This window comes from Stegostoma tigrinum, chromosome 23 (genome assembly GCF_030684315.1).
Source record: "Stegostoma tigrinum isolate sSteTig4 chromosome 23, sSteTig4.hap1, whole genome shotgun sequence".
Taxonomy (NCBI): Eukaryota; Metazoa; Chordata; class Chondrichthyes; order Orectolobiformes; family Stegostomatidae; genus Stegostoma; species Stegostoma tigrinum.
The window spans coordinates 25269124-25284595 of record NC_081376.1 but is presented as its reverse complement, the minus strand read 5'-3'; the positions used below and the strand labels follow the sequence as shown (position 1 = coordinate 25284595).

Genomic DNA, 15472 nt, shown 5'->3' with positions numbered 1-15472 from the left:
CACTCGTGCAGCACTTCAGTGCCTATGGGAGTGTAGCTACAGCATCAGAGACCAGGTTATCAAGGTTAGTTTTGAGAGTTAGGTAGGCTTAGGTAAGATAAGCTTCCAGTAAGTAAATTTTAAAAAAGAGCACCAAACTACAGGTTTAGACAAGTACTGAAGCATTCTAGTGGCTATAATTTAGTTGGGGATAGGCAGAATCAGACTTAAAAATAATTTGAAAAGGATTCCTTCAATTTATTAAAAAAAAAATGACCAACCCAAACTCTACTAACCTGAAAATATATTTTCAATCATCAAACACAGCACCATATCATACAGTATATAGCCAATCTAAAGTAAACATACAGGTAGAATAATGGTTTGTGCACATGATCCAATCTGCCCCACATACCTAAAAAGTCTTGAGTGCTTCATGTATTCTGCATCTTCATCATATTGCTTCTCTCCACCTATTCCAACCCAGAAGAAGTTCTCAGGTTCCTCTCCCTCATTTATCACCTAAAATAACACATCAAATTACCTGTAGCCAGTGGCCAGTGATAAAATATGTAGCTTCCAGAACAGCATTGGAAGGGGAGTGCAGAAAACTGTACAGCCATAAATCAGCTGCAGCAACTACAGTGCAAATTCTGTATTGGCCTCAGACTAGGATGTCACACTGTCCCAGCTCAGGGCATTACGTCTTGTTTAAAACTTAGCCCTAGAGTACGTGTAAAAATATTGTGCTGGATTTCTTGTTCCATAAAAACAGGGATCTCTAAACAGTAATTGCTTGCTTACTGCAAAAATCCATTTTGCCCAACCCCAACTATGAGAGTCCCTGATAATGGAGGCGGCCAGCTCCAGGTTTTTTAAAAACTTTTAAAATAAAATTAATAACTTGTTTCTCAAACTTCATTCAAGTTGTCAAGTATACACTTGAAAACGATCCACAGTGATTGGAATTAATGGTTTGGCCCCTCTCAGAACAAAAAACAAGTGTTTGTTCCAGAACAATTTCGACTACACTGGACCAACTGGCAGCCTGCTGCCCTCTAGGGTCCTATGCAATCCATCACCAGGACTTCAAATACACAAACGACTGGAAGATTCTGCAATTAGACACTGCTTCAATCCAACTAAATAACTTATCACCACATATGGGAAAGAAATTACCTCACATTGGAGTGGCCACAAGCTGTGCAAATGTGAGCTGTATTATTCATTTGGGGGCCTTCACAGAAAGCAGCGACAAGTCTGCTCCAGGGTTACGGGGAGAGACACTGCAGGAGTGTCAGACAGGTGCAGGGAAAATAAGCTCACAGTTCGGAAGACAGTCAAGGGACTAGATAAGAAACCTCATTTCCCCTGCAAGCACTGACCCAAAAGCATTGTGGGTCGACCCACAACAGGTGAACTGCAGCTGTTCGAGAAGGCAGCTCACCATCACCTTCTGAAAAGCAACTAGAGAGGGCCAATAAACACTGACCAGCCAGCAATGCCTACGTCCTATAAATCAACTTTTAAAAAAAAAAGAGGTACCAAAAGTCCCAGGTTCAAGAACAGAGACTGGGGCGAGGAGAATAAAACAATGTCCTTAACAAGTCATCACCCAGCTGTGAAACGTTAAGGAGAACAATATGATGCAATATACATTTGCACTTGCACTGCAGACTCAAGACAAATGACTTCTTGTCTCATTTTTATCTCACCATAACCATTAATTGCATCAAAAAAATGACTTTTCACTTAGGAAAATAAGAGAATCAAGTTTTCTAGTTCTTTTCTGATTTGGAAGTCTCAACAATTGATTACCTGTTTGCTGTATGTTTCGTCAAACATATTATTCATGATATCTTCAGCAAGTTTGGCCTCATCTGGGTCTGCTGCACGTCCAACCCAGGTGTAGACAATTCCTTGATTATCAATACTCTCAAAAGGCACCTAAGGGAGCAGAATAGTTAGCAAACAAGATACAAACTTGTACAGACAAATATTTAACCTCAGACCCTTAAAAACAAGTTTTAATCACATACATTTTCCTGTAGGAGTTATGAAGAAATGAGAACATGAACCTGACTCTAACCAGGTCATGGAGGATAACTTATATCCCAACTACAGTTCAGCTGAAATCAATTAATTCTGCATCTAGCAGAACTACTTTTAGAAATTTATTACTTAGATTTTAGTACAAATCCACATAAAACCCTTCTGTCACCAGCCTCTGGTGTGATAACATGACAGCAACCACATACGCAGACCGAGATTGACGGATTCTAGTCATAAAAGTGCAGATGTTATGGATTTATACTTGACTCCATTCCAACGCATTAGTCTATTTCCTTTCACTTCTATCAGAGTGAGCTTTTTTCATAGATTTATTATTCAGCAGCCTAGTCTTCTGTTCCATTCAACATTTTCTCTCCCTTTTGGTCCTTGGAGCTGTCTTGCCACCCTGACGAGTATACATCAGCTGTGTATTGACATTTACAGAGTTAAGCTAGCAGTTGCACTTGTCGATCTTTGTATATCTCAGTTATCCTAGTGGTTTCCCAATCTTGAAACCAATACTCTCTTTACTCGGCTCACCTCTTTTACTTCCTCAAAATACTGCTAAATCATCAGATTGCTTATTTGGCATCCAATTTTAATAAGCATAAAGTTACATTGTCTTTGGCTGCCACTCCAAATTCTGTTGACTAGTTCTAATGTTGACTAATCTATCCATCTCTTTGCCAACTGTCTGAAACAAACTCAGACTGTTTATAGCAGGGTGCTAGTTTTGACTTTGGGATAGGTTTCCTGAGCAATCACCAAGTATTTTCAACCATAATGGTCCCTGATTAATGGAGGCAGTCAGCCAGCTCCAGGTTCAGAAGAAGGGTCCCAAAATGTCAACTTCCCTGCTCCTCATGCTGCCTGGCCTGCTGTGTTCCTCAACCTCCACACTTATCTCTGACTCCAACACTGGTAGTTCCTAATAACTCCTTGAGAAAAGTGTATTCTGATTCTCATACATTATAGGCTACACCCTCAGTATTTACCTCCCACAGACTTGACAACTACCCATGTTCTTAATCGCACACAGTCTTATTCTCTGTAGGCTGCATGAAAATACAGCCATGCAACAACCCAGAAATTAACAGCAGGTTGCTCGCAGGTTGTCTTATGATACCTGTGCTTCTCTAATTTTGTCACCTTTACAAGCCTGAATGTAGTTGTTCAAGCATCAGTGACCAGATCTTCAGCTGTCAAGATCATGAGCTAAGTTTCCCCCCAAAGTTCTTTTAACCATTTATCCCAATATCTTGCAACTTGGTAAAATTTTTGTCTTCTACAGGTTCAAGTGACTTAAGTTACTTTGTTTTTTTTAAAAGGAGATATATATAAACAAAGATTATTAGCCAGCAGCTACACCATACGCACAAAGATCCAATGTAATTTAACTTTTAGTTTGTTCGTAATACTTGAGCATTACCTTGAGGATGTAACAAAACTCTGAGTTCAACATACTGGAATCTGTGTTGATCTGGATACACCTGCAAGTAACAGATTATTTTAAAAATATAGGATGTCTACATTATCAGAGCATCACCACCCAACTTTAAACGTAGCAGGAAAGTAATTGCACAACTTGCTCCTGGTACTTTTGCCAGACATATCTAATTTTTTTACCTTGAGTTAAGTTACAATTTTTTCAATTTTGCACCAACTATAGCTACAAGAGCAGGTCACAGGTTGGGAGCTGGATTACTCACTCATCTCCTGATCCTCAAACTCTCTTTATATTCTTTAACACAGAAATCAAAAATGATTGAACAGTCCCTGCTTACCTGGATGAAGCAGCAACAACAACAACGAACCATTCAAAACAGAACATTTTGCGAAATAAAGTAGCACGGGGCACCAAAATCCAACTTCTGAGGAACACAGGAACAGTAGTCGGCCATTCAGCTCGTCAACCCTGCCTCACCATTCAATATGGTCATGGCTGGTCAAACATTTCAATACCTTTTACTGACCCCATCCCCCACATGCCACTAATGATCAGAAATCTATCCATCTCTACCTCAAGCTCTCAGAGAATTTCAAAAGTTCACCACACAGAGTAAACAAATTTCTTGTTATCTTGGACCTATAGTCACACAGCATGGGAACAGACCCTTCGGTCCAACTCACCCATGCCAATCAAATTTCCCAAACTAAACTAGTCCCTCTTGCCTACGTTTGGCCCCTATCCCTCTAAACTTTTCCCAGTCGTGACCCATTCCCTCTATCCTGTACACTTACAAACTATGACGTGACCAATTCCCTACACATGCTATCCAATGCTCTGCCTCACAGATGCGCAACGTGATTCCAGCCACAGCTCAAGCTCTGAAACACTGAGCTCAAGCTTTTGCAGCCAACGACAGGAACAAAAACAAAGTTGCTGGAAAAGCTCAGCAGTTCTGGCAGCATCTGTGGAGGAGAAAACAGAGTTAACATTTTGGGTCCGGTGACCCTTCCTCAGAACTGATAGTGGCTGGGAAAATGTCAGTATATATGCAGAAAACAGGGAGGTGGGTAGGATAGGGAGTAAACAATATAGGATAGAGCCCAAAGAGAGAGAAAGGCAGTTGGACAGACAAAGGAGTTGCTAATGATCAGGCTAGGAGGGTGAGTAGTTGTTAATGGGGACTGTTTGTGACTAACAACAGGGTGTGCACGCGCGCACAGGACAGTTTGTCTGAGATATGTAGCAAATCTATGTCTTTACAAACACACTGCAGCATGTACACTCTACTTGGCCTTTGAGTTGTCACTCACAACCAAAAAGTACTTGTCATGCTTAGAATAAAGTATAGACTTATGAAAATTCAACAACAATTTCTCAAGAGAGAGAAAAATGTCTACAGACTTAAAAACAAACTCTATACTCAACTGTGTACATTAAATACTGCAAACACTGACCAAACTTGCTTACCAATCATCTACTTTCTCGGCACCCTTTCCGTTGTTGGTCTCAGACTTCTCAATTGGCATTTTATTTTCTTTCCTGCTCACTTCTTGTTCTGGAGGCTTTATTTCTTAGAGTAAAACATTACATATTCCCTCTGCCCAGAATTCCCTCATTGACCCAAAAATTCCCAGTTACTCATTATCTCCATGTCACTCTGGCAGAGGGTCCTTCACCTGTCCCTGTGCTCTGAACAAGACTTTCTTATACAGAGAGCTTGGATGAGTCATTTGTTATTCTCAACTTCCTGATAGAGTAAGTGATATGTCATTCAGGTAAGAAATTTCATGTTTGAAAGCTATCTGCCCCTAACAAGCAATCGTTTGTTTATCTACACTATTTTAACTTCCTTTAAATGTTATTTGTTGTAGGTTGGATTCTGACTTTTACTTTATAATTAAACTAGCAAATCATTTACCAGCAAATTTCATGTTGACCTAACTTTCCAGTTACTTACTGTGTCTCGGTCTCCTCTACCAGCATGTGGCCACGGTGTTTTACAACTTAGTATATGTACTGCACTAAGTAACTATGTTTGCTTCACCAGAACTTCTCTGCCTGTGGTCTTCATCATTAAAAAAGAGGAGAAACAGGTGCATAGAAAAACTAATCAACATTCAGTTCTACAACAAATCACAAAAAAATCCACATTCACTAGATATCTATCATTGTTTTTTCCTTGTCACTGAGTTGATTTATGAAATTATGCACTGAAAACACTTCTTGGAAGTAGCTTCATCACATGGACTCCAGCAACTGGAGGAGGAAATAACCTCAGAAGCATCCCAGAAACAAGTAATGAGATAAACTGGGTATCAGTTAGTCACTTATCCATCCGAGCAGAGCTGGAGTAACGTGAGGAGAAAGAAGGGGAAAGGAACAATGTTATATCAACGTCAGGTTTGCAAAGCCTCACCTAGAGCAGAGGGCACTGCCGTTGGTGCGGATGTGGTAGAGGCTGGGTTGCACACCATTCTCCGGGGCCTTTCTCTTCCCTTTGTGAATAATGAATTTCCTTTTGAAATGAGAAAGGAACTTCAGGTTCTCCTGCTGCTGGGTCATCCGCACCACCTGACAGACAAAAATTAATCCATCTCATTTAATTTCTCTTTACTTCCTTGCATTTTCAAGCTCCTACACAACATTCCCACTATATAACGGCATGGTTCCAGCAGCAACACGTAGGACACTGCTCCTTCTTTTCTTCAGATCTTGAAATAAGACAGGAGGGTGGGCACAATACTTTAACTGAAGCCATATAGCTGCATACAAGCTTATAGTTATCATTGTCTGTTTTCTTCTCTAAAAGGCAGGGCAATCTATACTCAGTCTAGTCTCTGCGAGATCTCAGTTCCATACAGTGTGTTTTACTCTCAATTGCCTTAGAGAGAGTCAGTCATGGGGGTCAATTAGTTCAGCTGGTTGGAAGATTGGATTCTAAAGCAGAGTGGAGCCATTTGACTGTTCCATTTCCAATTAAATTTGAATGCAAGATGGACCCTTTTATCATTCGAGACATTCTTAATTGTAACTTCACAAGCAATTATAGTGAATAGATTAACTGTTATTAGTTGAAATATAAAAAGTGTGGTAGGCTGTGCACCATTCCGTCAGACATGTTTTTCATGTAACCCAAAAGATATGGGAGTACCGAACCTAGTGAGGATGCCTTGGCAACCCCTCCATGCTAAATGACAAAAAGTAATGTAACATAAGCCTGATTATGGTTATGCGATTACTTCAGGAATTTCAGATGTGTGAAGTCCACAAACCCATTTCCACCTCCTTGTTTCAGCACTATGCTAACCTCAATTTCCATGGTGGAGATTTGAAGCATCTGCCTCACAGCACAAGCAGTCATATCTCAATGGAATTCAGTCTCCGACTATACCCAAGCGATTGGTTTAGAAAGGATCAAACATTCAAAGCATTTTGAACAATGCAAGATTAGAATCCCAGCAACTGTATGCCAGTTTAACCCTAACTTGGGTTGCCTGAGAGTATAAATATGGTTTTTAAAAAAAAAATCAATTGAAAGACCAAACCCCGCTCTTAAATAGTTTCATCCTGCATCACTTCACATTCTGTTTATGCTCACACTTTGCTTTCTTCCACAAATGAATTTCAGCGCAATTGTGCTTATTTTTCTCTCCATACTTATCTAAGGAACCTACAATGTTTGCTGTACTACCAGCACAGTTTTATTTCAAGAGAAATTTTAGCAGAACAACATAAACTCAATTGTGGCAACTTAAAATACAAGGGTAGGAAGAGTTTCACACAGACAACCTGTAGTGTAGTCTGCAGGTAGAATATGCTGCTAGCACTGTTCAATGTAATAGAGGAACAGGGAAAAATAAAACAGGGAATAAATGCTTAAAAGTTGTTTCAGTGGCTAAATAGTTCTGCATGGTAGATTAGTTAGTAAAGTTAGATCACATGGGATTCAGGGAGAGCTTGCCAATCAGATACAAAATGGGTTTGATGATGGGAGGCAGAGGGTGGTGGAGAGTTGTCTATTGGATTGGAGGCCCATGACCAGTGGTGTTCAAAGGGTTTGGCGATGGACCCATTTTTGTTTCTTATTTACATAAACAATTTGAATAAGAATTTAGGGAGGTATGGTTAGTAAGTTTGTGGATGACACCAAAATTGGTGGTGCGGTCAACAATGAAGGTTATCTCAGATTACAAACGGTTCCTGATCAGTTGGGCCAATGGGCTGAGGAGTGGTAGATGGAGTTTAATTTGGAGTAATGCGAGGTGTTGCATTTTGGTAAAACAAACAAGAGCAGGACTTATACAGTTAATGGTAGGGCCTCGGGTAGTTGAACAGAGAGACCGGGGGTTCAGACACATAGCTCTTTGAAAGTTGCATTACAGGTAGTCAGGATGGTTAAGAAGACATTTAGCATGCTTGCCTTCTTTGCTCAGACCATTCAGTATGGGAGTTAAGACATCAGGTTGAGGACACTGAGGGGCCACTTTTGGAGTACTGTTTACAGTTCTGGTCACCCTATCATTAGAAAGATATTATTAAAATGGACAGGGTTGAGAAAAGATTTACCAGGATGATGTCAGGACTTGAGGGTTTGAATAATTAGGATAGGCTGGAACCTTTTTCCACAGGAGCGTAGGAGGTTGAGGGATGACCTTATTGAGGCTTATAAATTCATGAGGGGCATAGAATAGATGAATAGAGGGTCTTTTCTCTAGTGCAGTGGAGTTCAAAACCAGGGGGGTATTTTTTAAGGTGAGGGGAGAAAGATTTAAAAGGGATCTGAGAGGCAATGTTTTCAACAGAGAGGATAGTTCGTGTGGAATGAACTGCCAGAGGAAATGCAGACACAGGTACAGTTACAACATCTAAAAAACATTTGGAGAGATGAACGAATCGGAAAGGTTGGAGAGATATGGGCCAAATGCAGGCACGTGGGACTAGTTGCGAAATTTGGAAGGCATGGAGGAGTTGAAAGAGAGAAAACACTACAGGCAAGTCTCATCGCCTTTCAAACTTGAGCTGACAGAAAAACCCAAATATGAAAACATGTACAGTTTCATATGGAGAATACACAACCATTTACCTCTAGCTTGCCAGGGAAAAGGGTCTCAAATTTCTTCTGTAGGCTGAAGGTAAAAGTTAGCCATCCCATGTTGGAAGCCTCACGGCCCTGCCAGAAGTACACCACGCATTGGAAGTCTTCCTCTTGCTGTTTTTCTTCATCTTCTCCGTCCTCTTCCATCTTCTCTTGATCTTTCTGATCATCTTCATATTCCATTGGAATCCAGTACCTGAAAACAAACCAGAAGAACCATATTAAGTATCAACAGACATGACAGGGGAGCGCAGGTGAGGTACAGGAGAGAGATGATCTAGGATGACACACTTCACTCAGCACAACAAACTTCAATGAATTGAGATTGGTAAACTGCTTGTGCATGCAGCTGATGGGCTGAACTAGAAGTAAATACAAATAGGTAGCAATTCAGTTCAGTACTTCAGACGGTATTCATAAATTATTAAGCTTCCAGCTTGCACTTTGAGGTTAGAGACTTAAATTAGCTGGAAAGCACTAAGTGGTTCACAAAAACACACAAGGGTTGAATCTTCAGAGGAATGGCTACCACAGGTTCCATCAAACTTCAATTCAGGACTGTTTAAGAACATAAGACATATTTGTTCAGGAAGCCTTCTAGTGCAAGATCAGAACTGGAAACAAACCACACCCATTTTTTAAAAAAAAGTGATAACAGCTAAATTCCTGGGGATAAAAGATCTAAAACATCTTTAACCAGGAGAAAAAAAAGTGTAGGAAGGGGGCAGGCTGGCAGGTGGACGAGGGGTAGGTCAGCAGGTGGTTGAGGGATTTAGAGTGGCAGGCAAGTAGGGGAACAGAATAGGCTAGCAAATGGGCAAGACAGCAGGAATGGCAGATGGGTAAGTGGGTAGCTGGCACATAAGCCATGAAGGATTCAAGTGGCATGTGGGAAAGGCACTCAGTGTGGATCTGACTAGCAGGGAGCAAATGTCATTTGTCCAGGGGGTGGGATTATTTGACATTTTGGCAGGGGAACAGATAGGTTTCTCGTTACTAGGAGATAGAACGGATTTAATTCTCCCTAACCTTTTCTAGTTAACCTTTGAGAAAAACAAGTGGGAGCACTCTCTGAAGCCTCCAAACATAATTAAGTTGAGAGTTTTATTCAGAAGGATTTCAGAAGTATAAATTTCCCAGTTACCCCTCTACTCAGCTCAGTCAGACTTTCAAGGGGTCTGTTGTGCAGCCTGGTTAAGTCTGGTCTCAGGCTATTGGGAAGCCCACAGATCACGACTCAAATGTGCTTTTTGTGTAGTTATCTATTATAATACTTAACTCCATTTAACTAATTACCTGCAAAGAAAGACATAGCAATCTTGAGTGTAAAAATGACCAAAATCTTCTTCAGGTAGTCGTGCAAATTTCTTTCCTTCAAGCACAAAGCCTTCCATTCCATCCAGGTCCTCATTCCACTCCTCCATTAATTGCTCAGCCTGAATTTAAAAACCAAGTTGAACAAACTGCTTCTCAATTCGACCAACAAACAGTAAAGAAAAAGTCTATATACTTTACAATTAATTCAAGTAATTTCTAGAAACCTCAATACCTCCAAAATGTTGCTGCCGCAATTAAAACAGTGCAGAATTAACACAGGAATTAGCTGGTTTTACTCAATCAAACAGTGAACCCTTTGAGCCTGTTCCACTATTCGTTAGTTCATCCATACTTCAAATTCCATTTACCCACTATGGATCCATATCCAAAAATATACTGTTAATTTATCTCCATCACAACTCTGAATTTTTCATTATAGTTTCTTTCTTGACCATTGTTTGTGGGAAAGAAAGCTCCACATTTCCACAACTGTTTGAAGAACAGGTTCCCAGCATCATCTCAGAATGACAGAGCTCTGATTTTTAGAGTTATTCCTTTTGTTGTCAACTTCAAGAGAAAATCACCTCTATCTATCCTGTCAAATCCCACATCCCATGGCTCAATTCAACAGCTCACAGGGGTGGCAGTGGTTAGCAGTGCTACCACAAAACACTGGGTGCCCAGGTTCGGTTCCAACCTTGGGTGACTGCAGAGTCTGCATGTTCTCCCTGTGTCTGTGTGGGATTCCCCAGATGTTCTGTCTTCCTCCCACAGTCCAAAGATGTGCAGTTTAGGTGGATTGGCATGCTAAATTGTCCTTAGTGTGCAGGCTAGGTGGATTAAGCACAGGAAATGTGGAGTCACAGGGATAGAGGAGGTCTGGGTGGGATGCTCTTTGGAGGGTCAGTGCAGATTCAATGAGCCCAATGGCCTCTATCTGCTCTGTACAGTTTCTATGATTCAATTAATTCATCCTTAAGCTTGCCTTCTTAATGAAACCCTAGTCTATGCAACTTATACTCTTAGATTAATCTCTTTAGCCTCAACATCTGCACTGCACTTCCTCCAATATACTGTTCTCTAGGTGGTGTAGCCAGAATTGAGCACAATACTCAAAATGCAATTTAATCAGCACACCATATAACTGTAGCATATTTGTATTCCATCCCTTGAAAATAAAGGTCACACCCCAGTTGCCTCTCAGTGATTATTTGTGCCAATCTACAAACAATAAGCCTCCAATGTTCCCTGAAATACTTAGAAAATTAAAGAATCAAAAAAAATCAAACCAGTGCTACTCATTTTCAGAATATCCTCAAAATGTCAGCAGCAGTAGGCCATATAGCCTCTTGAGGTAATGGGAACTGCAGATGCTGGAGAATCCAAGATAACAAAGTATGGGGCTGGATGAACACAGCAGGCCAAGCAGCATCTCCAGAGCACAACAGCTGATGTTTCGGGCCTGGACCCTTCAGAGAGGATGAAGGAGGGTCAAGGCCCGAAACATCAGCTTTTGTGCTCCTGAGATGCTGCGTGGCCTGCTGTGTTCATCCAGCTCCACACTTTGTTATCTCATATAACCTCTTGACCCTAGTTTACCATTTAGTAAGATTGTGGCTAACCTATGACCTCAAACCCACATTCATGCCCAACCTCCTTATCACTTGATGCCCTTAAAGTAAAAAAATTATCGCAATTTCAAGCTGGAGTACATCTAACCGTTCAGTTACAGTTTTAGTTCAATTATGAATAAGAATTCAATTATGAACAAGAGTTTAATTCCAGAGATGAGGTGAAAGCGGCTGTGCTTGATATCAAGGCCACATCTGACCGAGTGTGGCATCAAGGAGCCCTAGCAAAATTGGAGTCAATAGGGAGCCGAGGCAAAACTCTCGGCTGGTGTGAGGCATCTGTGGCACAAAGGAAGACGGTTATGGTTGCTGGAGGTCAGTCGTCCTAGTCCAGGACATCGCTACTGGCATTCCTCCGGATAGTACCGTAGGTGTAACCATCTTCAGTTGCTTCTTCAACCACTTTCCTTACATCATAAAGTCAGAAGTGGAGTTGATAACTGAACAATGTTAACACTATTCACAACTTCTGAGATACTGAAACAGTCCATATCCAAATTCAGCAAGACCTGGACAAAATCCGGATTTGGGTTTAAAAGTGGCAATTAACATTTGTGCCACACAATGACCATCTCCAGCAATAAAATATAACCAACGCTCCTTCACATTCAATGGCATTAGTATAACTGAAACTCCACTGTCAACATCCTGGTGCTACCACTGATCAGAAACTGAACTGGACTAGCCATGTAAAAAGTGACTCACAATAGCAGGTCAGAGGAATACTGCAATGAATAACTCACATCCTGACTCCCTAAAGCTTGCCCACCATGTACAAGGAACACATCAGGTGTGTGATAGAATACAAATCATCACCTGCCTGGATGAGTGCCAGCCAGTCCAACAACAACAAGCTTGACACCAACCAGCTTGCTTGATTGACATCACATCCACAAATATCTATTTCTTCCACTAGTGATATAAAGTAACAGTAGCATATACTGTCCCCGAATACACTCCAGAAATTCATCAAGGCTCTCTATTCAGCACCTGCCAAAACTATAACCGTAAGTATCTAGAAGAACAAGGGCAGCAGATATATGGAAACACCACTACATGCAGGTTGCCCTCCAAGCCACTCACCCGAGTTGAATCCGGATTTGAAAATACATTAACCCTTTAACACTGATGTAATGGCAAAGTCCTGGAATTGCTTCCAACAGCATTGTAAGTATATATAGACAAAATGGACAACAGCAATTCAAGAAAGCAGCTCACCACCACCACTTCTTTCTGAAGGGTAACTGGGGATGGGCCAGAGTGCCCACATCCCACTAATGAACTTAAAAAATATTTGTTAGTCATACTTGCTGCTCTTTCAAGCAAAGAGTTTTCATCAATACTGCCCTAACCCATCCTTTATTTTCTGTTCTAGCCCCTTCCATTCCAACACTTCAATTTTGTCTGCGTTCTCGAAATATAAAAGCACCCAAAGGTCACAAAGTTGGCTTTTTAAGCAGCCTAATAATACTAGGCATTGATTAAACCATAAGAAAAGTTTGCATGGCCATCATCACCATTAAGGAACACAGTTTGTAAAGTTAAGGGTACGGGGACCCCAAGATGCTCATCGCTACAACCAGTGATCAAGCTACAAACAAGTATATAAGATGATGCTTGAACTGGGACAAAAATCTTGTACACTGAATCTTACAGTTACAATTTTCTCTTGCAAAATGACATTAGTGCATATGGAATTATTTCCAGAATGAAGCAACATAGATTGTAAGAATGGAAGGTGGTGCAGCCTAGCAATGGTATTTTTAAAAATTCATTTGTGGGACTCGGTCATCGCTGGCTGGCTCGAGTCGCCTTTGAGAAGGTGGTGGCGAGCTGCGCTCTTGAACTGTGCAGTCTGCCTGCTGTGCATTGACTGACAATGCCATTAGGGAGGGAATTCCAGGGTTTTGACAGTGACTGTAAGGGAACAGCAATATATTTTCAAGTCAGAATGGAGAGTGGTTTGGAGGGGAACTTGAAGGTGGTGACGTTCCCATATGTCTACTGCTCTTCTCCTTCTAGATGGAAGCAGTTGAGAGTTTGGAGGGCACTGTCTGAGGATTTGTGGTGAATGTCTGCAGTATCTCGTAGATAGTACACACCGCTGCTACTGAGTATCAGTGGTGCAGTGAGTGGATACTTAGGCATGCAGTGCCAATCAGGTGGGCTGCTTTGTCCTGGATGGTGTCAAGCTTCTTGAATGCTGTCAGAGCTGCACTCACCCAGGCAAGTGGGGAGTGTTTCATCACACTCCTGATTTGCACCTTGTAGATGATGGATAGGCTTTGAGCAGTGAGGAGGTGAGTTACTCGCCACAGCATTCCCAGCCTCTGACTTGCTGTTGTAGCTACTGTATTTACGTGGTGAGCCTAATTGATTTTCTGGTCAATGATAACCCCAGGATGTTGATAGTGGGAGACTCATTGACAGTAACACCATTAAATGCTAAAGGGCAGTGGTTAGACTGTCTCTTATTCATGATGGTCATAGCCTGGCATTTGTGTGCCATGAATGTTACTTTCCACTTCTCAGCTCAAGCCTGGATATTGTCCAGATCTTATCGCATTTGAACATTGTGCAATCATCAGCGAACATCCCCACTTTTGACCTTACGGTGGAGGAAAGGTCATTGATGAAGCAACTGAAGATAGTTGGACCAAGCACTCTAACTTGACGAACTCCTGCAGAAACATCCTGGAGCGGAGAAGACTGACCCCCAACAACCATGACCATCTTCCTATGTGTCAGGTATGATTCCAAGCACTGGAGAGTTTGCCACCTGATACCCATTGATTCCAGTTTTACTAAGGGCCCTGATGTCACACCCAGTCGAATGCAGCCTTGATGTCAAGGGCTGTCACTCTCCCTTCACTTTGGAATTCAGCTCTTTTGTCCACTTTAGAATCAAGGCTGTAATGAGGTCAGGAGTTGAGTTACCCTGGCGGAACCCAAACTGGGTGTCACTGAGCAAGTTCTGCTTGATAGCACTGTTGATGACATCTTCCATCACTTTACTGATGATTGAGTGTAATTGGCTGGGTTAGATCTGTCCTTATTTTTATGTACTGGACATACTTAGGCTATTTTCCACACTGTAAGTAGCAGTATTCTAAGTGTACTGTTGTCCCCACACCTCCTCCCTCACCCCAATCCCAGGCCCCAAGATGACATTCCACATCAAGCAGAGGTTCACCTGCACATCTGCCAATGTGGTATACTGCATCCACTGTACCCGGTGCGGCTTCCTCTACATTGGGGAAACCAAGCGGAGGCTTGGGGACCGCTTTGCAGAACACCTCCGCTCAGTTCGCAACAAACAACTGCACCTCCCAGTCGCAAACCATTTCCACTCCCCCTCCCATTCTCTTGATGACATGTCCATCATGGGCCTCCTGCACTGCCACAATGATGCCACCCGAAGGTTGCAGGAACAGCAACTCATATTCCGCCTGGGAACCCTGCAGCCATATGGTATCAATGTGGACTTCACCAGTTTCAAAATCTCCCCTTCCCCTACTGCATCCCTAAACCAGCCCAGTTCATCCCCTCCCCCCACTGCACCACACAACCAGCCCAGCTCTTCCCCCCCACCCACTGCATCCCAAAACCAGTCCAACCTGTCTCTGCCTCCCTAACCGGTTCTTCCTCTCACCCATCCCTTCCTCTCACCCCAAGCCGCACCCCCAGCTACCTACTAACCTCATCCCACCTCCTTGACCTGTCCGTCTTCCCTGGACTGACCTATCCCCTCCCTACCTCCCCACCTACACCCTCTCCACCTATCTTCTTTACTCTCCATCTTCGGTCCGCCTCCCCCTCTCTCCCTATTTATTCCAGTTCCCTCCCCCCATCCCCCTCTCTGATGAAGGGTCTAGGCCCGAAACGTCAGCTTTTGTGCTCCTGAGATGCTGCTTGGCCTGCTGTGTTCATCCAGCCTCACATTTTGTT

General features: G+C 42.2%; 1 protein-coding gene across 1 annotated transcript in view; it reads right to left on the bottom strand.

Annotated features, from left to right (window-relative positions):
- Positions 1–15472, bottom strand: part of flii (FLII actin remodeling protein) — a 69621-nt gene that overhangs the window by 7536 nt on the left and 46613 nt on the right. The window contains exons 22-27 of the mRNA XM_048552110.2: positions 9873–10012; positions 8565–8772; positions 5898–6052; positions 3461–3521; positions 1798–1926; positions 395–501 (exon numbers count right to left, since the gene is read on the bottom strand). Coding sequence (XP_048408067.1) covers positions 395–501; positions 1798–1926; positions 3461–3521; positions 5898–6052; positions 8565–8772; positions 9873–10012 — 800 coding nt within the window. The remainder of the gene's footprint in view (positions 1–394; positions 502–1797; positions 1927–3460; positions 3522–5897; positions 6053–8564; positions 8773–9872; positions 10013–15472) is intronic.